The 23,600-nt window shown below is 40.7% G+C and overlaps 1 protein-coding gene across 1 annotated transcript; it reads left to right on the top strand.

The window, feature by feature from the left end:
- Window positions 1-12,978: 12,978 nt before the first annotated feature.
- Window positions 12,979-14,958, top strand: HS6ST3 (heparan sulfate 6-O-sulfotransferase 3). The gene is made up of 2 exons (XM_026058187.1): window positions 12,979-13,022; window positions 13,886-14,958. The coding sequence occupies exons 1-2, from the start codon at window positions 12,979-12,981 to the stop codon at window positions 14,595-14,597; spliced, it is 756 nt and encodes a 251-aa protein (XP_025913972.1). The 3' UTR covers window positions 14,598-14,958.
- The last annotated feature ends 8,642 nt before the right edge of the window (window positions 14,959-23,600 follow it).

Genomic DNA, 23,600 nt, shown 5'->3' with positions numbered 1-23,600 from the left:
GAACATGAGGATGTATAACTGTCTCCGTAAAATACTCAGAATATTAAAGCAAATGTGAAGATACCACAAAAAAAGATTTGTTTTCCACATCTGTTAGGAGGTGAGAGGACAGCGTAAAAAGCTTAAATGCCATTTGTACCTTAACTGTTGTGCCCATTGGGTGCATTTACATAGAACTGAAGTCACTAACAGTGCTTACTCTGGCCTTACCCTACAAACCACGATATAATATAAAGCCGGCCTGAGGCTGTCTCGCCATGGCAGTGTGAGCTGACTCTGTGTGTGTGCGTGCATGCGTGTGCATGTGTGTGTGYGTGTGTGTGTGAAAGGTCTCATTGTGGGCAGTTACTGCAAGTAGTAAACTTAAAAATCTCTATCAGAACCCTCCGTATGCCAGGTATATAGTGGAAATTGAGCATAAAACCCAATTCGCTTTCAAATTACAACTTTTTGCATAAAATTCTATCATTAACTAAATCGTAGTTGGTAAAAACTTTATTCTAAAATGGTATAGGATATGGAGACAAAAGCATTATACATTTTTGGAAACCTAGTTAAACTTTTGCTAAGATTTGGGGAAGATAAGAGGGCCCCCTTGTGGAGATTATAAATATAGTCTAAACCAACATGGAAAGAAATTTAGGAGGTCAATGACAGGGGAAGATTCCAATTTTGCTTATAGCTTTGAGCTGTATTATTCATAACAAACATTTCTGATTTAATTAGATACTTTCAATTATTTTTGCAAGAACATAAAGTGCAATTTAAAATGGGTCAGTGGTCGAGTCAGTTGTCTGCATTATAATTATTAAATTTAAATACTCTTACTGTCTTACAGGAAAAAATTACAGCTACATCACAAGACAGAGAGTTTTACGAGAACTTTCGGAGAAGCACAGTTAACATTCATCTTACATCTCAACAATTTCCTTAGGTTTTGGGTGTTGATTGTTCCATGTTTCAATGAATTAATAGGCAAGACTACTCTTACAATGTTCTCAATAGTAGAATCRCCTGAAATTCCTTAATATCCATACTGTCGTATTGTTTACCTTATAGGAAGCAACTCTCACAGGTTTTCACTAGACCTAGATGTTTTAAAGACTCAGCATATAGGGCAAGAAAATGGTTGTGATGTCTGAATTTTGTGATGCTCAGTTAAAATTTAAGTTCATTATGCTTGGTGTCAGAATTAATAAAGACTTGAGGCAAAGTGTAGAGTAAATTGATGTATTTTCAAAGGGATTTCAATTACTGGGTCTTTTATTGTTAATTACTTTATTAATTGGGCAGAATTACTATGCTGATTCAAAATCTGTGGCAGTGAACAATCCCAGAGAACCCTCATTTGAGCACCCCCGATTTAGAAGCGAACGTCTTTAACTGAATTATTATTGGGAGATTAGCGAGAGCTTGGTTAAGGAGAGAGACTGGATGCATGCCACTTACAGCAAAACTTGCTTTTCAACGAAGCCTGCTATAGAGCAGCATTGGGGGCATTTGTGCTACTTGTCTTACCTAGTCAGAAAGTAAAATGRGATGTAACAGCTCCTACAAGAAGGAGAAAGAGGATAAAAGGAAATGTTGTYGTTGAAGTTAGCATAAATATTTTTGCTCTTTTTCAAACAGAATCTGACTGAACAAATATAAACCTCAAAAGATTTAAGGGTCTTTTATTTTTCTTCTGTTTCCCCAGTTTTGTCCTCTGTTTGTGCCTGGGTGTTCTGGATGGCAGACAAGGCTTTCTGTGCCTGGCAGTATCCCTGTTTTCAGAGTCTATTTGAAGTTGAAYTTTACCAATCAATCAGGTGTATTTTTGCAGGCAGCCAGGACTCTGGCGATAACAGATCTCTCTCATTTCTGTGACAAAGTACGCGTTTTTCCTTTAGAACCGTTACAAAAGGCCATATGCTGTTGTTAAGTTATTGCAGCAGCAGGGATTTTGTGTCCCCGTCTCTTCGCACTACCCGCACTGGTGTGCATGCTCGGGGGGGCTGGAGATGCCTGCTCACCTGGTCGCTCATGCTGTGTCCCGCACCAGGGAGGCTGTTCCCAAAACAGGGAAATCCTGTTACCTTGCTGGCAACTGCTGAGAGGCAGGGACCTGATCATGAGGACGGTTTTGGGGCTTGTCCTGTACATAACGGATATTTTCCGAATCTTCCTGGGCTAAACTGTTGCCTGTAATTACAGAGATCAGGCTTAATGGTTGGGAAGGTCCCTTTCCAACCTTGTTTTTGTAACCCTCAGATGCGCAGCTGGCAAAACTGTGGGTGCCTCTTGCAGGATGGTCTACAGGTTTGTGTTTCTCCTGCCCTGTGCCTGTCACCACCACTCATTTCTGTGGCCAGGGCTTGTTTAGTGCCACTTGATGCTGTGGGTCAGCCCCTTAACTTGACTCTCCCATACTCCTAACATCTCTCTGAGCAAGGCAAGATTGGTGCTTCCTCCCCATGCTGGGGCTAGGGACGTCTTGAGGAGGAGCAACAGAGGACAGTAGTGCAAATACACCCTTATTTCTTTTTCCCTTCTGTGYGGTGACATAGCAAAGGGACAGAGAGGAGAAGTAACATGCTTGAGTGAAGGTGTCACATATGCCCCAGATTTCTGCAGTCCTTGTGAGACCCCTGCAGTGATCTGTGCATGATAGGGCTGAGATATAATGAGGACGATGTGAGGGATGGATTCCTTCTTCTTCATTCCTGGCCGCGGTGGATTTATTAACCTTTCTGGCAGAAAGGCGTGCATGGCCTTGCTTTTAATATTTTTTAAAAATTTTATGGGAACTACATGTATTTATTGCTTTTGGATGGTATTTCCTCCCATGTGTGCTCACACAGTCTTTTACAAGATACAGGGTTTTTAATATGCATGTGCTCAATAGAATAACCAAACTCTTATTATTTCATTTCATTATTGCATTTTATATTTATATTTATTTCAACAAAGCTCTTGCTACATTACTCCTTTAGCAGTTTAAAGAACACTTAGAACAATTGAACCCTATATAATTTAGGCAAGGAACAAAAATCTGTAGAGGAAACTTTGCTAGATTTCTGTCTCATCAATAAATGATTTACAACAATTTGTATCAAGGTTGTTTGATGGAAAGTGACATATTTGTTTTTCCATCAAATTGCCTGATTTGTACATCTCTATTCCAGTCCTCTTCACTCTCAAGTAAATTGTCATTTCCCTGTTTAACCTTCTTCTGTGTGCCCCCTTGCAGCAAAACTGAGGCCACAATTCTCAGCCTTTGAGTTGAGACATGCAAACACCCAGCATCTTTCTCTGATAGAATAACTGTACCAGTCAATGGATATTTATCTTCAGTAAAGTATTTGATAGAGTGACATCTGTGAAATTATTATACAAGGCAGACAAGACAAGGCTGAGTATAAGAAATCTCAGATGGATAAGAAGCTGGTGGATGGAAGGTAACAAAACAAGAGGAGCTGAAATAGGAACTTTCTGGCTAAAGGAAAGTTATTAATGAATTTCCTCAGGGCTGGTCATAGCTCTGATCCTATTTCATGTTTTCATTAATGATGTTGGCACAAAAAGTCGAAGTATGTTAATGGAATTTGCTAGATGACCTTGAGGATTTCAGTAAAAGAAACAGGATGGAGTTTGGTAGTACAAAGTGCAAGATCATGTACTTGAGGCCTGGTGATACAAGTTTCCTCTATAAACTGAATGCTTATCAGCTGAAAAAGGAGGAGCAGAAAGACCTCTGTATGTTAGACAATAACACAGGGAGTACGAATTCCCAGAGTTACATGGCCCTATAAAAAATAATTGCAACAGGAGGGTGTATCAGAMAATACATTGCCAGTGGAGATAGGGAAGCATCATACAAGGCATCTGTGAGGTCTCATGTGAAATATGCCCAATTCTAGCCATGTGCTGTGAAACGTGAAGTCCTGCAAGGACAGATGCAAAGAAAGGCTGCTCGGGATGATCAGAAAACAGAACTGACCTCAGGTGCATCCAGCATTTCTTACTCTAGTGAGCCTCCTACCAGAAGCTGGCATGGAAAGGCAAAGTGTTGGAAAGCTTGGGGTGAAATGGGTGGGGAGGTGACATGGGAAGGATCCCGAGCAGTCCCAGTGCCGCTCTGTAGGGTCGGCATGGCTAGCTTTTCCCTGCTGTCTCCCTTCCTCCCAGAACCAAGAGTTCAGGTTATGCTACAGCCTTTGCGGCAGCATGTCCTTGCCAGTTGAGTGATGCAGCCCCAGGAAAGAGAACCACACTTGAATTTCCCAAGGTCTAAGTGTGACCAAAGGGTCTTAGAGGACTGCAGCATGGTCACTTCTGGCTTGTCTCATCAGAAGAGACTATAAGAACTAGTTCAAATTAGTGAATTGAAGGCTGAGAGGTGTGTTTGCTCTCTGTTCTCCAACTTAAATGCCTTTTCTCCTCCTCTGATATTGTATTTATAAATCCCCTTGAAGTATTTGCAGTGTTAGCTGAAGAATGACTGGATGCAAGTAGGCCAGGAACAGGTTTAGTATGGGAATTAGAAACCTGTTCCTAAACATGAGAAGCAACCTTTGGAAGCTCTTTCCAATAGCAGCAATGGTGTAAAAAGACTACTTCAAAAGGGGCTAGGTTGCCTGATGAAGGGGATGATAGAATGCTGTTATATGTGCTGGCAGTGAAGGGAACTCCAGTGACCCTGGGAGCTTCTTTTTCCTAAATAAATCAGCAGACCATGCTTTCTGGGTGCTTGAACATCTTTAGCTTTTATTGACTACTGTGGATTTTCTTCACTGGCGATGAGGCTGTTTATCTACATGTTTAAATGTAGAGTTAGATGCCTAACTTTATGCACTGTGTTTGACAATTGCTTAAATCCTAATAGCAGCACACAGGAAGATCATATATTAGCTCTGAACGCTCACACATTTTCATATGCTATTTGCTTTTTCTAAAATACTGGGATTAAAGCCATGGGTAGCTGGATCATTTCATTAGTCTAGGCATTGTTCAGGACCCAGATTTGATACCTGTGAATGGAATTAATTTCTTCAGGGACATGTGGTCATTACACCGTCCTCTCCAATTTCTAGAGATTCTATATTGAACAAAGTGTCACTGAAATACATATTCATGAAGTTGCTCATTAATTCAGAGTATAGTGATTCGGAGTGCTATAGACAGATTGAAAACCCTATACGAAAAAATCTCATATAAAAGGCAAAGCACATTCCCTATACTCTGTCTTGGGTAATCAGGAGAGTACAAGGAAGGACAGGTATGATCTGGATGGCAGATCAGTTCTGGTTTTGGTGTTTTTCCTGCTAGGCCTGTACATTTGGTGACAGAGTGAGTTGTGCGCTGTCCCACAGAATAACGCAGGTGGGAAGGGGCCGTGGGAGGTCCCTAGTCCAACCCCTTGCTCASAACGGGGTCACCACTGAATTCAGACCAGGTTGCTCAGGCTCTGACCAGTTGGATCTTCCAAGCTTCCAAGGATGGAGAGGCCAATGCCTCTCTGGGCAACCTGTTCCAGTGCTTAATTATCCTCTTAGTGAAAGTTTTTTTTCCATATATCCAGTTTAAACCTCTCCTTTTTCAATTGACAACTGTGATCTCTCCTTTTTCCACCAGGCACCTCAGCAAGGAGCCTGGCTCTGTCTTCTTGGTAACCTCCTCTTAGGTACTGGAAGGTTGCTGTTTGGTCCTCCGCAATGTCTTAGACATGTCTTTGAAATACTGCATTAGTACCTGCATTGTCACAAATATAATCTACTATGTCAAGAAAAGAAGTCTCTGCACTCCCATAATTTCCTTTTTGCAGCAGTAGGTCCTAAGCTCCATTTTCACTAAAGGTTTTGAAGAGCTTGTGGCAACTTGATATGTAGAAAACTTTATTATTATTTTAATAGTTATTCATTACTTAATTCCAAAATGTGCTGCACATAGTAGATGCATGTAGAAAATCACGGGTCCTAACTCTAAAAGCTTACAGTCTTTGAAAAGAAGGTCACCAATTTGCATGGTCCCAGGCCAATTCTCTTCATTCCTAAAGTATTTAACATTTAAGGAGAAAGAAAATATCATAAAGTCTTCAGAAACCTCTTGGTTACAGTTGGTTGTGGTACAGATGTAGCACTGGATTTTTTAAGTCATATCTTCTCTGTATAGTACAAGACTAAAACAATACAATAACTTATCTAGCATCTTATTCTTCTCATATACTAGTGTAGCTTTACACTGCTGTTGAATTTGCCCTAGCTTCACTTCAAGGTAAATTAGAGCCTTTAAGCAGAAAAATTCTTTGTTACACATGCAGCATTTGTGTTACCACAGGTTCGCTCTCTTTCTTCTGCTTTCCTGGGTTACACTAAATCACTTCCTTTTGATGTTGTTTGATGTCAGAGAGTGAGTGATCTCTGAAGACTTTCTTCTTCATCTGATATTCTGTAATTAGGTGTGGGACACTAATCTAAGAAGCAGCCATGCAGTGCTGTAAAGTTTTCCTGAGGTTTTGCTGATAGTGGAGATATAGAACTTCAGTTTGGTACTTCAGAGACTATTTTGAAAAAAAAAAATAAAAGCAACGTTTGTAATTTTTAAATAGTAAAATGAATATTTTTATAATAAGTCCTAAAGTTACAAATTCATTTAAAAGAAACTGAAATTAGTGACAGGGAATATCCCTCCTAACGTGCAACAAAATGTGAGGTTTGACATTTCTTGAGAGCTTCTTCGTGCCCAGACACCACATTTCTGTTGGCAGTAACAGACTCTGTGTCATCACAAGTAACTTCCTGAGCAACCACCCTTGCTTTCCAGAACTAGAGATATAATCCAAGTTGTCCGACTCCAAGCCCTCCCCCATCTTATGTATAGCAGCAAGGACAAACAAAATTATGGTAGAGTGCTTTTATAACTGCCCATTTGGAGATTTGTATGAAATAATACAAAACTTCTTTGAAGTTTTTGTTTATCTTGGGAATGTTCCAACTCTAAAAACATACTTAGAAATCCTGGCCTGACTGAAATATATAATGGGTACAAAAAGCAATGAAATGTAGGTAGCTCCATAGCTACTTCTCACTCGTTACAAAATATTATGTTACTGGTTAGTTTTCAAAGTTTCCTGAATACMCAGGTTGCATTCTGCAAATAGATGTGTGCAGGCAAGGTCTTTGACTCCTGGCATGGGATTCACCTTGCAGATTGAGACACCTATGTGTAGGGATCACCACTGTAGATGTCTACAAGTTAGCTGGTACTGAAGCTTGTGCTGTGGTCAGTGGGCGCAACTCAATGAGGTGGGGGCCTCTAGAGTGACACAGCTCATGCTGGAGTAGGCACCTACCTTTGATCAGCTGCGTCACTCTCCAGACACCACTGTGTTGAGTYGCTCCCTTTGGCTTTAGAGGGCACTTAGAGCTGATATGCAGATGCCTACATTTAGATGCCTGTGTACCCCAGGAGCAATGTCCAGTCCCTTCACCTCTGAACAGACATGCCCTGCACATCCAGCTGCACAATTTGTCCCCCTTTGGGATTGCAAAGGGGGTAGTTTAACAACAGAAGCTTGTGGCATCAAGAAACAGTGGCCATAGGAATAATGAGGCTTAACAAAAATTTAATCATTTTCCACCTCAAAATGCAAAGTTTAATTCTCTGAGTTACTCTGCGGAAGTCAATGGCAAATATCACCTTTAATGTATCACAGTATCTGACTGGTTACAGGATGTGACAGCCACTGTTTTAGGCAAGCACAGTGTTCATCATCCCAGTTAAAGCCAGTAAAAGGAGTAGGTCCTCAGAGCCTCTGAAAAATCAGCCAATGAAGGGTTTTTCCTACATGCTGAATGGGTGATGTATGTGGTGAGAATGGATAAATGTTGACTTCTTAATGGTGACTGGTGTCTTAATGACACTGCTTTAGTAAAGTTTGTATAAACAAACCCATGACAACCTGATAGAACAGCTAATGATATTAAGGTCACACACTTTTGTAAAGTAGGTCTTAGAAGAATATTCCCATCACAGGGCTCTACCATTCTGTGGCAGATACTAAACTTAAGAAACGTGTGTAGTGTATCATCTTCACAAAAGTTTATGGGCTAGCTTGCGTGTATCTGGCTCAGTGGATAAGCTGTATGATGCTTCCTGTAGCCATGTGGACACGCATATTGTTTGTGCCCTGTTTGATAGCATTTTCACTATAGTACTTTTGTTAGGAATAAGGAGTATGCAGTCAGTTCTTGTGATGCTGGTCAGGTTGCCTGTAAATTAAGCACAGCACAGATGCACAGATGCTCAGCACAGTAATGCTGGCAGCCAGGTGCTGGTACATCTGCATTATGCTAGGATGACTTCACCACTTCTGATCAGCACTAGCCCAGCAATGTTACTTAGCTTTCTGCCTCCCCTACCATCCTCATTGTATGCTCTTATTTCCTAAGTATTCATGTATTGCATTACCTGTATTTTTGTTTTGGTTGTTTATCCTCCTCTATTCACCATTACCCATACTGACTGTGCTTTGCTTGAACAAAAGATCGCTGCTCAGTGGTTAACTCTGTTATTGCCTCTAAGAAAATGGGCTTCTGGATAAAATTGGGAAGTGTAAAGCCTTTGTTCTCATAACACTGGGTCTTCTTAACCACTGCCTCTGTCATCAGCAGAAACATACCACCAGGCTGGCTTTTGCTGAGTCTCTCAGAACTTTCCATGGGAGGACACTCACTTCCAGGATTAAAACTTGTAACTTCTTGTCACAACCTGGGTCATAAACTGCATTGGGTCTTTTTATTTTGCTTGCTCCCAGGGAGAACCAGAATCTGGATGCTCTTATGATGCACCTGGGATTTTCAGTCATTTAGGTTCTTCTTTCTTCTGGCTGTAAGTGTCCTACAAAATATTCTCCAGTGACTCTCTTCTCTTTTTTTTCTCCACCTCAAATATTCCTCCATCCCTGCATCCACTGCTATGAGTGTGCTGTTCTCCTTTTATGAAGCTCATCACTCTTAGTACATAAGGTCCTGACTAACTCCTTGAATGAAGAAGGGATAACTTGCATTTTCCCTGCTCTGAGAGTGCTGTGTGAGCTCTCCTGTGTGCCGGCTGCTCCGCACGAGAGGAGGAGTGACAGCAAAGGTGTCATTCATCCTTCTTCCCCAGGAGGCCCTGCAGGATGTTTTTATTCTCAATTTGCAGTGATCCTTCATGTCTTTAGTAAATCTCCCTCAGCCGGGATGTCTGTTCTGTGGCGATAGAGGAGGCAAAATGCCCTGCTTTGGGATCACCTCCACTAATACCAGTCTGCTCCTCTGAAATGAATTTCTAAATCAGAGCAATACTATGGAAGGATTAACATAAGATTAGAGTATTTATATTAAAATACCTTACAATGTGAAGGAAATACATGTTCCTAGGTTATAACTAGAAACTCATTTTAACTGTTCTATTAATTAAAGGTTTTCTTTGCCTAATGCTAATGAGGAGACTGGATTTCATGCCGCTGGGACTAGAGCCTTTTGCATTTCCAGTTGCTTTTTAATTCTAGTGTAAATGGTAGCATTTCAAATATAGAGCTTCTCAAACTACTGGGAGCAGGACAGTGATACACCGGGAGCTAAGCAGTGCTAATATCCCAGGGACTTTGTCTGCAAGCACAGCTCCTTGTGTGGGCCGCATGGCAGTTTCACACTGGTGCTTATCTGGGCCCTTGCATGGATTATTTATTCTGACCATTACAGTGCTTATCATCTGACCAAACATAAACCATCCCAAAGTGACAACTTCGATAACCTGTTGACTTTAGTGCATTATTCTCAAAAAGAGATTGTTTACTCCAGGAAAGTTATATGAAGTTTTCTTTTTCTTTTTTTTCTATCTCTTTTTTTTTTGTTTCAGACTAGCTATTGCCATGACTAGTGGACTGGTGCTGTTACAGAGATTGTTTGAAATGTAATCTAAATTGTTTATACATATCTACATGCTTATAGACAGTCACAAGATGCATTGGCAAAACTATGCACTATGATTTTTCTTTCATTGACAACTGCCACCTTCCCATCTAAATTTTTATGCAGGCACACACACACACACACACACACACACATGTCATCTTATGCTTTTTAATTCATTTGGAAGGTTTTGTGTGAAACATGTTCTCATTGACATATTGGCACCTCTGCTTAGTTAACCTTGAAGTCTTGAGTAAGCAATGGTGCTAATCCTTTGAAATGAAGCCAAGAAGCCTGTGATGAGTTAGTTCTCTATGACAAACGGGATAACAGAAGTTAATAGTTAATTCTTTGCTGTGTATTTTTCACGGTGGGTGACTGTGGAGTTTAACATAGCCACATAAGCATGAGCATGCTTGAAGCAGGGAGGTCATGTACGCAAAAGAGAACAAGTGCAGGTCTGTATTCAGATTGGCTCAAGCACATTTAGTAGCTGGCTGACTTGCCACTCTTTTACCAAACAGTGAAGAAAGAGGAGGCTGAAGGCCATCCTCAGTTTCATTTTTTTATGAACTACCTCTTGCCTATGTTAGGAACTGACTCATCAGCCATTCCAAGGGGGACTGAAAACTGTTGAGAACTGAGAGCTCTGAAATGCTGCTATATTTAATCCATAACTGTCAGCATTTGAAAACAATTTCCTGAGATAATTCTGATAATTTTCCAACTGAAGCAAATGTGCATAACCTATGTATTTTTATTTATGTCATTATTCTGGAGACACGACATCTTTTACCCTGAAAGAAAAATCTGTGACAGCAGTGCCATGACTGCCGCACAGCATCCCCCATTCCTCTCAGTAGCTTTGTAATAGTGTCATCTGGACAGTGCCCAGGATGAGGTGGAAGAAGTCTAGATCTTCCAACCTTAGACTGGTTAAGGGTGATGGAAAGTCATGAACAGAAGGTTAAACAGAAGACTGTGAAGTGTGAACATGGAGAGGATGGCAGGACTCTTAGCTATCAGCGCCTCACAAACTAAGTGTGTATCAGGCTGCTGTTAAAGATTGCCTTCCAGATGAAAAAGCCATTCAGCCTTTATCACAAGGATGTAACGCTCTGAAAGATGCACAGACCACGAGCAAATCAATCAGGACAGCAAAAACAGATACAGAAGCCAGGTACTCATAAGGAGGAACAGTAGCAGATTGGAGAAAGTTTCTTGCCCAGTCTGCATAAGGAAATCTGCGTAAGCTGTACAGAGACACACTTTTCTCATTTCCCTGCATTTGCTTCATATGCTTGTTTATTGCACATAAAGTGCATTTACATATCCAGCAATGAAATGGAAATGATTGATGCAAAGGAGGTATTTTTGTTAATTGTTGTTGCCCTGAGTCATGCCAGAATGGGAATGCTAGAAGTGGGTGAAGAAAGACAGAACTATTATTAGTGGTATAAATAATTGTCAAGAGCAACTTTTAAACCCATCTGTTATCACATACCAACATCTAAAATTATCCCAAGATGGGAAAGGCAGCAATACAAGGACTAAAACAACACTACATCTCTGTTGGTGTAGGTGTTGGCAACTGTCTCTGAATCTTTGTCCATTTTTTCATTTCTGCTTCCTGGAGCCTCAGTCATTTTCTGTAACTATTCTGTCAGTGCCTGCTGGATGTTGCAATAACAGTGTCTTAGGTTCAGAGATTATGGACATCTGAGAGGGAGATAMAATTTTTTGGCTGCTTTATCTGCACAGCACTAGTGAAATGTCCACTTTTTGTTCTGCTCGTTGGAAAGCAATTCTGAATGTGCTCTCATACATGCAAGGTAGATCCAAGGTGAGAAGAACATAGAATTTGAGAAAGGAAAGCTATACTTGGTGTGCTTGAAGACAGTGCTTTTCACAGTGGAGCTATTCTCCTGCAGAGCACACAAGAAGATTTCTGATACTTCCTAGTCTGCAGGAATAGTGAAGATGGATTTTAGAAATATCTGTCCATGAATGGCTGCAGGATCCTCTGTTTCTCTGTTGATGTGGACTGTGTAAGTAACTGAAGTAGATCAAAATAGCTGAAGTGCAGTTTGATCATGTGCAAGCAGCAGCCAGAAAACCCAGGCCCCAACTTATTTAGGAAATGTCATCCTTCAAAGCATTGTCATTAGCACAAATCACGTGACTTCCAGTGCAAGTGACAATGAAAATATCTTGGTGTTCTCCAGTTCACATCCTTCTGCCTGTAAGCCTTCTGCTGTGAAATAATTTTTGAAACAGCTGTTTCCAATAGACAGTAGTTCAAGAAATGCCCCTGCAACAGTGCACAGTCAATAGTTTGACCCTGTAACCTTATTCTGGAAAATATTTTATAGATCCTGTAGATGGAGAACTCAGAATGAATAGAGACAAAATGTTCAGCATTGTTTCCTTTTGATTCCTATGAATTGGGGGATATATCTGCATTTTAGGGAACATTAAGGGACATGACTATTTGTATGACAAATTAAAGCTGAGGTTTCTGGAAAAGCTGTAGGGAGTCTTCAGTGATAGAAAATGGATGATATCTGAAAAAGACTCATGTATTTTTAATAGGTTCTAGATTTTTCATTCAACTAAAGTGGGCTCTTGTGTAAGATGGCCCTCACAAGTGCTGGCTTGTTTRTAGGGTAGCTTGTCTCCAGCATTGCTTACTTTCTTCATCCTCATGTAGACTCAAGAAAGAATATTGAGATCAGAGCTTTCTGAAGAAATCTTAGGACTCATGATTTATTAATGTATTGTTTGCAGTCAGATGAGTCATGCAAACTCACGAGMCTATTTTTGTACCATACTGTGCGTTAATTTTAGTCATGAATCTTCTGGTTATTCTAGCTGACAGAAATCTTAAGTATTTTGGTTTTGTTTTATCCTTATGATATCACCCTGTAATTTAGGTTAGTTGTTATTGAATAAAACATTTTTCAGTAAAAAACTATTGAGTGAAACTGTGAAAGCCTACTTTAAGCATACTCAGTTGCAGTTCGTTTCAGATTGCCATAAATAGATGTACAAACTCTCAATTCAGCAGCTTAAAGATGAATTGACAATGTGAGTTCTGCAGTTATTTGTTCTATTTCAAATCAATATTTCTTGGTGTTTATTTTGTATTCCCAACAGGTGAGGTTGAATAATGGTAACCTTTTTATCAAGAAATGYTTTTATACTACATGATTATAACTAATTTTAATCAAGCACTTGTCTAAAATTGTCATGTGAATGGATTTTCATCCTCTCATTATCTTCGCTCCAACCCATTTAATGATAGGGTTCTTCTTAAGTAGATCACTCGTGCCAGTCTTCCACATGGCATTATTTTTAGTGCTTGCAGCATCTCCATGGTATAGTTCATGCTTCTCATATAGTCTGACCAAGTGCTATATGGATTATCATCTTGTATTTGCATGTCTCAATCCAAAGAGAAGTGGCAAGATTTATCTTGCCAAAGAGAAGTGGAAAAGAATGGTGACACAATACAGTCTTTTCAGGGTCTGTTGAGCTTYTCAGTGCCAGCAGAAGATAGGGCATGTTGTATCAGTTCTCCATGTTGTCCTTTAGCCGTAGCCAATTTTTTCCCCACTTTTTCTGATATTACTGCATGTTAGCATTTCAAAGTAGAGGGGAGAACAGTTCAATTAATTGGTTTCTACATGAAGTAACTACCACTGAGCAGTTGAGAGGTCAAAGCAATTCCTTTTTCTGTTAGCTGCTTATTATCTTTCATTTCTCTTTGTCCCAATCTATTTGGTATTTAATTCACAGTACTTATCAAGCTTTAAGGTAGGCACTTTAACTGCCTACATTGCACTGGGAAAAGTGAAGGGGGGGGTGGTATTGGCTGGTAATCATTTTACTGGAGAATAATAAAGTGAAATCCACTAAATCTGAAAACTGTGTTTAATGATGTGTTTCAGGAACTTCTATTACATTACAATGCTGAGGGATCCAGTGTCACGGTACTTGAGTGAGTGGAAACATGTCCAGAGAGGTGCGACATGGAAAACTTCCCTTCATATGTGCGATGGAAGAAGCCCAACACCAGATGAGCTTCCTACCTGTTACGAGGGAGAAGACTGGTCTGGAGTCAGTTTACAGGATTTCATGGATTGTAGCTACAACTTAGCCAACAACCGCCAGGTGCGCATGCTGGCAGACCTCAGCCTGGTGGGATGTTACAACTTGACTTTTATGAATGAGAGTGAAAGAAATATGATCCTTCTCCAAAGCGCCAAGAACAATCTGAAAAATATGGCCTTCTTTGGACTCACAGAATTTCAGAGGAAAACACAGTATCTCTTTGAGAGGACATTCAACCTGAAATTCATTTCTCCATTCACCCAGTTCAACGTTACACGGGCCTCCAATGTGGACATAGATGAGGATGTGCGGCAACGGATAGAGGAGCTGAATTTCTTGGACATGCAGCTCTATGAATAYGCAAAGGACCTCTTCTTGCAACGCTTCCAGTACTCCAAGCAAGAGGAGCATCAGATGAACCGGCTAAAGAGGCGAGAGGAGCGGAGGCTGCTGCGGGAGCAGAGAGCTCACCAGTGGCCAAAGGAAGAGGCAGCAGCCGCACAAGTTTCTGTTACTGAAGATTATAATAGTCAGGTCGCAAGATGGTGAGCCTCCTCCCTCTTGACTGATGATGAGCGGATCAGAGAGGCTGATATTTTGTGCAACGTGGCTACCTGGAAATCAGCCAAGGAAGGCCTCCTGCTTTGGCAAATGAGACAAAGTCTGACAACTACCCTTCCTTTGTCTCAGTTTTTCTTGGTTTCTGTCAGTGAGGAGAATATATTTTTTTCTCGATAGACATTAATCAGTGTTATTAAATGGCAGTAGAATAGATTCCTATCCAAACAGACTTCCTTCAAAGCCCTAAGCTATGAGAATGGGTTGGAGGGAGCTATTTCCTTTGCATTAACAGATGTACCCTATACAATCTGAGCTACCGAAACTTGTGCAGAAGTGAATCAAAATTGAAAAAAAATCTTTTTTGGTTCCTCTGTGATATTTGGCTGCTGGCTTATTTCCTACTGTCCTTTGCAACTGTAGTGGCAAAGGACAACTGTAGTGGCATAGCTTTCCAGTGAATGAAATGGAGAAAAACATATTGCCCTTCAAACTTTTACATGCTGTGTTTTGATTAAGGAAAGAATTTGTTGAGTTGATTAAAAAATGCCTGGGAAACATGTGGGATTGGTACATTGCTTGTTCAGTTTTTTAAGACTGCAGTTATGGATGGTTTGTAAGTGAAGAGATGGGGGCTTTAGCTTATTCCTCCACAGATGTTAAGAGTACTAAACCCAGGCAGGTAGCAGCTGTCTTTCTGAGTGTGTGTGCCAAAGGGAAAGCCAGAGAGCAAAGACTGAGAAATGAGGTCCACAGCGCAGCTGGGCACACGTTGCAGAGATTATCTGGCTGCAGGCAATGAAATCGCCCTTCACATTCACAAGAGGTGAAGAGGGGCCAAGCAAAGTATAGGAAAGAGGAAACAGAGAGCAGGAAAAGCTTAAACATTAGTGTGACATTTTCCAGATTTGACATAAAAGCCTGGAGATACAGAATCTGTGAAGGTAGGCAGGTTTATGATATTGTCTCTTAAAAATACATTGATGCCAAGTGAATACAATTTAAATTGGCTTTCTCTCTAACTACAGTAGTGGCTAAAAAAAATCATCTTTCATTTTTACAGGATAGATAACGGATATGTGAAAAGTCTTGATATTTATTACTCTGTATGAAGATTCTTTGTAAATGTATTGTTTTCATGAACACAGATATCTGTGTCTGGTTTTCTTCCTTGTCTAGAAAAAGATTGGATGAGTTCTTCCTCCACATGTTACCTTCTTGTGACTAAACTGCATCTATTTATTCCAAGATTTTGTGTTGGCTCTACTTGTAATACTAGAATTTCAAAGAGGGTCCTGCGCATCGTAGATCTTTTCAGAGAGTATTTTTCTTTCTTCTTCTAGCATAAATCTYAAGCATTAGGAGGAAACTTCTTTAAGTGCCTCAACATGGCTGCTAAACCGAGRTGCTGAAAGTATATTACTGCACGCATGAATGGCTTTTACCTTACAGATTTGCTGATTAGAGATATCAGAGTACCCAGTGTGGATGCACATCTCATTTGTTTTCAGAATTCAAGTTTTTTAGCCAATCAGTAAAAATTTAATGTGTTACGAAAAAAGAAACTGATTTTGCAGATTTGTCGCTTCCTTTCTAAATCTCTTATTTTTTGTGTGTGCTGTATCCTTTTTTCTTCCAACAATGCTGTTGCTGCTTATGTATGCACAGCATTATCAAAAAGATGATCCAATGGTCCTGTTGGGAGTTTGTGCATACAAAAATATATGGTAATATATCATAAAGGCTATTAAGAAGAGAAGAGGGCTAAAGGGATGCCTTATTATCAATGTAGTTCATTAGCAATTTTCTAGTTTATGCCTGATTATCAGTATGGTACTTCTTGGATAAGTAGCAATATTTTTTGGTCCTTAATGTCTGTTCCGTTGCTGGATCACATGCATCTCCTCGCACCTCCGCACTGAGAAGGGAAAATGCAGGGCTGCAGATAGTTATTCTGGCTACCGCGGGAAGAAATGAGCAGCTCTCTGGACTCCACTGACTGTACTGATTAAATCCCCCTGGCTGGGAATAGGCACTTAGGCGCCTCGCTCCCATGAGGATGCCTATATTCAGACATTTAGATCAAAGCGTTTACAGTCCGGAGCTGAATCCCACTCTGTGTGTCCTGGGCACGGGAACAGCAAGGTCATTAAAGGAAAGGCAAATTCGGATTAAGGAAGAAGAAAAAAAAAAAAAAGAAGTCAAGTCAGTCCCAGCCTGCCCTTTTGTTGTAAAGCATCCCTTTTTTTTTTCCTTCAAAGCCCAAGGAGGGTCTCTTTCTTCGCTTCTCTGCCTCTGTGCCCCGCAGGCTGCCTCTCTGCACCGCTCACAGCAACAGGGGCCTCATTTTTCATTTTGGAAATGGAGTATTATCTTCTCAGGGCAGAGGAGGGAGAGATCAGAGATTGTTCCCTGCAGCCTCACCAGTTACTGTAAGTATCAGTTTCAGCTGTCTAAGCAAACCAATAGCTCTCCAGACTCTTTCTGCTGCGTGACACAAAACAAAACTTAATGAGGAAAATCGGAGCAGTGTTTGGGCAGCTTACATTTGCTTTAATAGTTTGGCAATACCTTAATGCTATGCCTAACCTTTTAGTCAGTCATTTCCCAGGAGACACAATCAGGGTCCTGAAGAGCTGCTAATGTGCTGCAGCATCCATGTTAACAGGATTTGCTGTAACACTTGGGATTTAGTTAAAATTGAAGGATTTTTTTTTCCAGAGCATGTGTAGCACAGACTGCTGTTTTTGCAGGAGTATTTGAGGGGCTGAGAGCTCACTGTCCCTGGCGCTCTTGGAGCTGAAGGCCCCCAGCAGCGCCTTTGCAAGCTACGGCGGCAGACACAGCAAGCTCACTATGCCAGTGGTACTGTTGTTCTGACCAGAATTTCCTGGCACATCAAAATAAAGCAGTTTTGAAATACTTTCAAGCTGACTTCCTCTAAGACATGGGCTTGCAGCTTTTTCCTCTTGGGCACCGTGCCCAAGCTAATGTAACGCAAAAGCAAAATAAAGGCCCTGGTTCATATCTCTGTTATTCCAGGTTTTCATTGCTCTGACAGCACGGACTTCACTGTAATTACACTGGCTTATGTAAGATCAGAGCTCAGTGTGTTCCCTTCAAAACCTTTGTGAGCAACAACACTGTAGGATTTCTGTCCATCTTCCTGGCATTATTTTATTGCTTAAACAAGGCAATTTGGCTTCTGCTACTGTGGTGCTGAAACGAATCTCATTCTTTTGTAATGGAGATGTACTTACTAATCTCTCCCATCACATCCTCAGTACTGGCTGCCTTTCCCAGTTATAATTTGCTGTAGGCTTGGAGCGCACAGAGAAACATGCTGTGTTGTTAAAACTTGGGGATCCTGTTCCTGATAGTTTGATGTCTGGTCCAAGAACTCAGACTATTGCCTATAGGGCCGTACTTTATTAAGAAGTGAAAATTTGTCCTCTCTTTCCCTCTCTTCAGTGCTAACAATCAAATACTTTTTCACCGGGGGGGGGGGGGAATAGCCCCGTAGTTTCTCATGTTTGGTGTTCTTCGCTGCAGTTGTGGAAATGATGAGGCTGTAATAGCCCTGCTGGGGCTTCTGCCCAATATGTGGTAGTTACTTGCAGTTTGCAAAAAACAGAAATATGGAGCAAAAGAGCTAGTGGAAGTCAGATCCAGAGCCAAACTTCCTAGCTTCGGTGTGTCTCTTCAGCAATACCAAAGAGGCCATGTGACCTTTGAATGTGGAAATGTTTTAGAGTCAGTGCCCACTACCAACCAGGGTGACTTTGTTTCCTACAAGTGCTGAAAGAGGCCCAAGTATCAATTGCTCTTGAGTGTGTGTTGATGGGAACCTCTCTTAAGCTGGCTTTCTTGTTAACACGTGCTTCCTTCTGCGCTGGTGGGTTCTTGTTTCCCACATGCAGCCTGTCTTAGTACTGAGCACCGATGTTATGAAATATGTCATCCCACTGACACTGATTTTTTCTCCATTGCTGTTCCCTGATTTACATGGAATTTTTCTTTCTTTGCTCTGGGATATGGAATATCCATTTTCCAGCCTGGTGCAGATTGCCCTGTACAAGGCCCTGACAGGAACAGTCATTACAATAAAATCATTCTGCTAGAACAGACTGCTGCATCCTCCCTACACATAGCAAAAGCATACTCAGAAAAGATACCCAGTTTGCATTAAAACACTTCTCTCAGTTAGATTCTTCTATTATTTTCTATGTTGTAATTTTGTGGAGAGAAATGGATTCTATAGCCTAAAACGTCCTTGGCTTTCTTCTTGGCCATCTCACTAGCTCTGTTATTTCAAATAAACATTGGAAGTGAAAAAAAAAATGTCAGGAGTTTCCATCAGTTGCCATATTTAAGATGAAAGGGTAAGTTAATAGACTGTAAATTATTTTATTCTTTAGGAATTTTCCTTCTGTTTGTGCAATAATGTGTGTGAACTCTGCTACTAAGAGATTGTATTGTGAGTAACCATATCTACTTTTATTCCTAATTAAAAGATAGTTTGTAGACCTAGGGATTTTCATTGATGTAAAGCACAATTTAATGAATTACTTAATGTGTTTAACCATTGTGATGTCAAAAGCAATTGTTTTCATGTATTTATTTGTTGGTGGTTTTCTGTAAAATAATACTCTTTATGAAAAATGTTAAAAATGAAGAGATTTTGTTGAATATTGTTGGGTCCATGAATTACTTATGAGCAACAAATAAACATTGGTTGCATTTTTGAAACACTAAAGGTTCTCTCTTATCATCTACATCGCCATAAAAAATGAAAGGAAACACTTCTATTGGACTGGTTTTTAAGCATTAGTAAAGCTCCACCATGCCCATAATTATGATTTTTTTTGAACAAACCATCCATGGAGGCAAATATGTTTATATAACTTAGTATTTAATTATGTTGGGGCCCAATCCCTAATCTCATGACTCCAATTGACTTTAGTAGGCTTTATCTCAGATTGAATTAAGACATGAGACTCGAGACTTGAATAGTTGCTAGCATTAATTCAAGTGACCCCAGTGTCAGAATTTGCATAATTAGAGTGAATTAAGACTTAAGTATGCAAATAGTTTGTTGAAATAGTGCTAGTGAATTCATTGAACTTCATTTTTATTCCAGTGTCACTGACGACCAGACAGAACTGTCAGGATAATCTAGTGAGCTATTGTGGGGAAGGATATGAGAATTTGCAGTTTGTTACCACACTGTTAGCCTACCATGCATGCCCTTATATCTTCTGTTAGGGCATGGACCTTGGGAGGAGCTGATTGTATATTCAGCCATACTAAACCATGCAAATGATTGACTACCATGAGTTAGGAGAGGGGTGGGAACACAGAGGTGCATGGACAGACTTGGGCAAGGAGGAAATGCTGACCTCTCTCTTGCAGAGTAACTTCTGTTTGGTCTGCTTCTTCAGAGAACACTTTGGGCCTCTGTACGTTATATGACTACTTTAACAGACCAAAATGTCCCCACACTTCTTTATTTCTGACAGCAAACCTTGCATACATGCTACATCCCTGGACGTAAGTCTAGTTAAAAGGGGAGGACATGGTGCGGCAGATTAGGATGGAGTGACTGTGACCTATCCCTCTTTGATCAAAATCAACTGACCTGTGCTAAGTCCTGTGGAAAACTGTGTTAATGGTAAAGGAATAATTTAGTCTGCATGAGAAACAATTCTTGGGACACAACAAAACCACCATTTGATGAGGGCAGCAGAAGAAAGGRAGTTCTCAAAGATTCAGGTTAGTTTTGGTTTCTAAATTGTTCCTGACAGAACCTTAGACTAAAACAGCTACTATTTAAAAAGCAGCATTGTAGGGTGAGGTTGTTTGAGTCTATGGTGACCAGTAGATTTCTGAAACGTATTCTTATATCATTCCCCCAGTTTTATATTTTTCTAGCTTTATTCACTTCAACACTGAATTCATCTGTGCTTCTGGTCTGCTCTTGAACTCTTTGTATATATGTGTACATATATGCACCTGGAGTCTTTAGGTATCAGAGGGCCTTATGACCAGTTAAACATCATTAAGAAGTATGTATAGTTATTCATATGCATTGCAACAGGACTGCATTAGATAGATAAACTCTTGTGGTTTCCTTTCAGTGTCATTAATGAAATTATCATTGTAATCTTCTATTTTCATGTCCCTTGTACCTGTGTTAGGACATAATATTTTGGTGAAGCAAAAGGCTCAGAGGACTTCGTATGTAATGTTCAGATTTCTCTGGATTGTGATGGTGGTGGTATCGCATTGCTTGTTTGGTTGCTGATGTGAAATAAGCTTAGTTCCTGGGAGACAGATGTCTGCCTCTGGAAAATCATTCTGTTGTATGAATCCAGACCCACAGGAGCTGTTAACTGAGTGAGCATGAAGACTGGATCCGAATGGTGAAGGCTGGATGGCATGGGGAGTTCATACTGCTAGGGAACAATTCAGTCTGCTAATGAGACTCATTGAGCACCATTTATAATGCCTTGAAGTTGCCCCTGGCCTCTGGCCGCTGCTCCAGAAAGATGTAGGTCTCAGCATCGATCTTGTGTCATATATGTAAGCCCTGTGCAGATACCAATCTCCAAAATGACCCTTGAGACCTGTATTTAGGAACCCAGATTGCTCCCACAGTGTTTGTACCATTTGAAGGCACCACTAGAGACCATCTAGAGGCAAGCTTGAGTGTCCGTCGTTGTCATCAGTTGTGAGCACAAAACTAAGTGCACTGCATGGCAGTGTGAGTGATGGAAAGGCAGAATGAATATTGTCATGTTTCCAGCCCCTGCGCTCTGGTGAAAGCACTTATGAAGCAGGGGCAACAAGATGGTAAATGAAGTAAATGTCCATGTTGCTGATAAATATTACTATATAGCAAAAGCAGAAAAGGATTTTGCCACCAAAAGACAGACACATTTTTTACACATACATGGTTATATTTGAAGAAATACATCAGAAAATTGTGCTGTAATGTGCAGTTTACGGCACAGTTAACAGCAAGAGCGAGAATGAGCATTGCTGGACTGTATTACAGATGGCAGGAGAAAGACTTTGATTTTTAAGATTTCATTCACATTCACTTCTATTTTAGCTCCAGAGGTTATACAAGATGTGACACCTTTCAGCATTTGCTAAGAAATTTGTGAGTATGTCCCTAAAATTCTGAATATGAGATTACACAATATAGAGGTAAGTAAATGACTATTATAAATCTTAATGTTCTATAAAAGTGCAGAGTGCTGAAAAAATATAATGGTTAGAATAAATAAGGCCTCTCCTACTCAGACAAGAGGGTTAGTGCCATATTTTGTCCACTGGGTAAAAAGCTTACCACGTCTCTGTGAAACATATAGAGTGAATTTTTTTTCCACGTAACTAGAGCTCAGCCAGCACCCAACCTCATCATGCGACTCCCAGCCCCTTACAGGCAATTGAGACAAATAGACTTTCAGGGCATAAGCATCTGGCCAGCTTTAGACATTTGTAAAGGGGTAAGAAGAATGTAACCCCGGAAGTGGCTCTTTCTCCCCATTGTTTGTAAACAGAGAAAAAAATCCCCCAGTGTACTTTAGAGGAGGTAGAGCCTCAGCAATGCCAGAGGACAAGGGGTCTTCGGTTTTGGAAAGACTGAGTTTGAAAAGGAAGTAAGACTTTCAAACGGATAGGTCTAGGGACATTTAAGATGTAACAGAGCTCAGAGGGGGGGGGGGTCAAGGACTGAGAGCTGATTTGGGAACCCTCTGTACAAAGATGCTAATCAAAACCACTGGGATGGGTGAGGAAGCCAAGAGATAGGAGAGAAGAAGTGGGAAGGAGTGTGAGCATCGGAAAGCCAAAGACACATCAACTGCAAAAGGAAAAGTGATTGGAAGATCCCCCTGAAAAATCTGCTTAGCTGTACAGATTTCACTGAAATAATGGAGAGTAGCTTTGGGGGGRTTTCCATCTTACTCAGAAAATTTTATACGGAGTATTTAATAGATGCTTAGGCCCAGCCTCTTGAGACAGAGTCTGCAGGGTGATAGAGGCTGTGCTCTGCCAAAAGCAGGCTGGTCCCTCTGGGATTTCACTTCAGCGGCAATACAGCCGAGTGACAGGAGCCTTGTCTTGCCGCATAGGCACGTGAAGACCAAACCATGTCTCACTTGTCTATGGCAAGTTTAGAGTCAGGATTGCTATGTCAAGTGTGAGATTGTAAATCTGGRACTGGTGATGCTTATGATAAGCAGTAATGACAGTGTCACAGCTACGGAAGTTAAAATGTTTGTGACTAACATGGTGCAGGAATATCCATGTTAATTAACAGCTAGATATTAAATAATAAAAACAAAAATAACCCTAGGCGAAATCCATAAGCAACAGACCAAAATAAAATTTTATCATTATAATTAACAATACAAACTGACTGGCCTGCAGATGCGTGATGTTCCAGTCAGGACAGAGTTTCAGCAAAGACATCACATAAAAAKAAACACTGCTGAAAAAGCATGAAAATTTTGGAAGGCATTAATGCTGCCTAGCTCCAGTCATGGTCTCTGGTTAGGTCAGAGGCAGTACTCCTTGTGAGTGACTGAAGGTTAATAAGTGTGTAGGGATGCTTGTGGCTGCATCTGCAAAAATGCCACTGCTGGCCTCTTGCCTACCATTTGGGTTGATTCCTACACACTAGACCCATATGCTCAGGGTCACCAGTCGGAGGGCCCAGCCACGTGTCCAGCTTTGGTTGGGGGTTGTTTTTATTTGAGGACTAGATGCAGCRAACTGGTCCTCCATCCAGGACAAACTTCTGTGAGTGGGAACTTTCCTTTACCTGCAGGAGTATTGCCAAAAATTCAGCAATCACCAGCCAGCTTGAGAGTGCCCCTCCACACGCTGAAGCCTTGTGAGCTTTCTGTTCTTGCTCTACTCCTTTAAAATACTAGCTGGCAGCAGCAAATGCAGAGCACTCCCAATGCAGTTAATGCTCACATT

The sequence above is a fragment of the Apteryx rowi genome, unplaced genomic scaffold (genome assembly GCF_003343035.1).
Source record: "Apteryx rowi isolate R43461 unplaced genomic scaffold, aptRow1 scaffold_144, whole genome shotgun sequence".
In the NCBI taxonomy this organism is placed as follows: domain Eukaryota; kingdom Metazoa; phylum Chordata; class Aves; order Apterygiformes; family Apterygidae; genus Apteryx; species Apteryx rowi.
The sequence above is the reverse complement of the archived record's forward strand: the minus strand, read 5'-3'. Positions and strand labels throughout refer to the sequence as shown.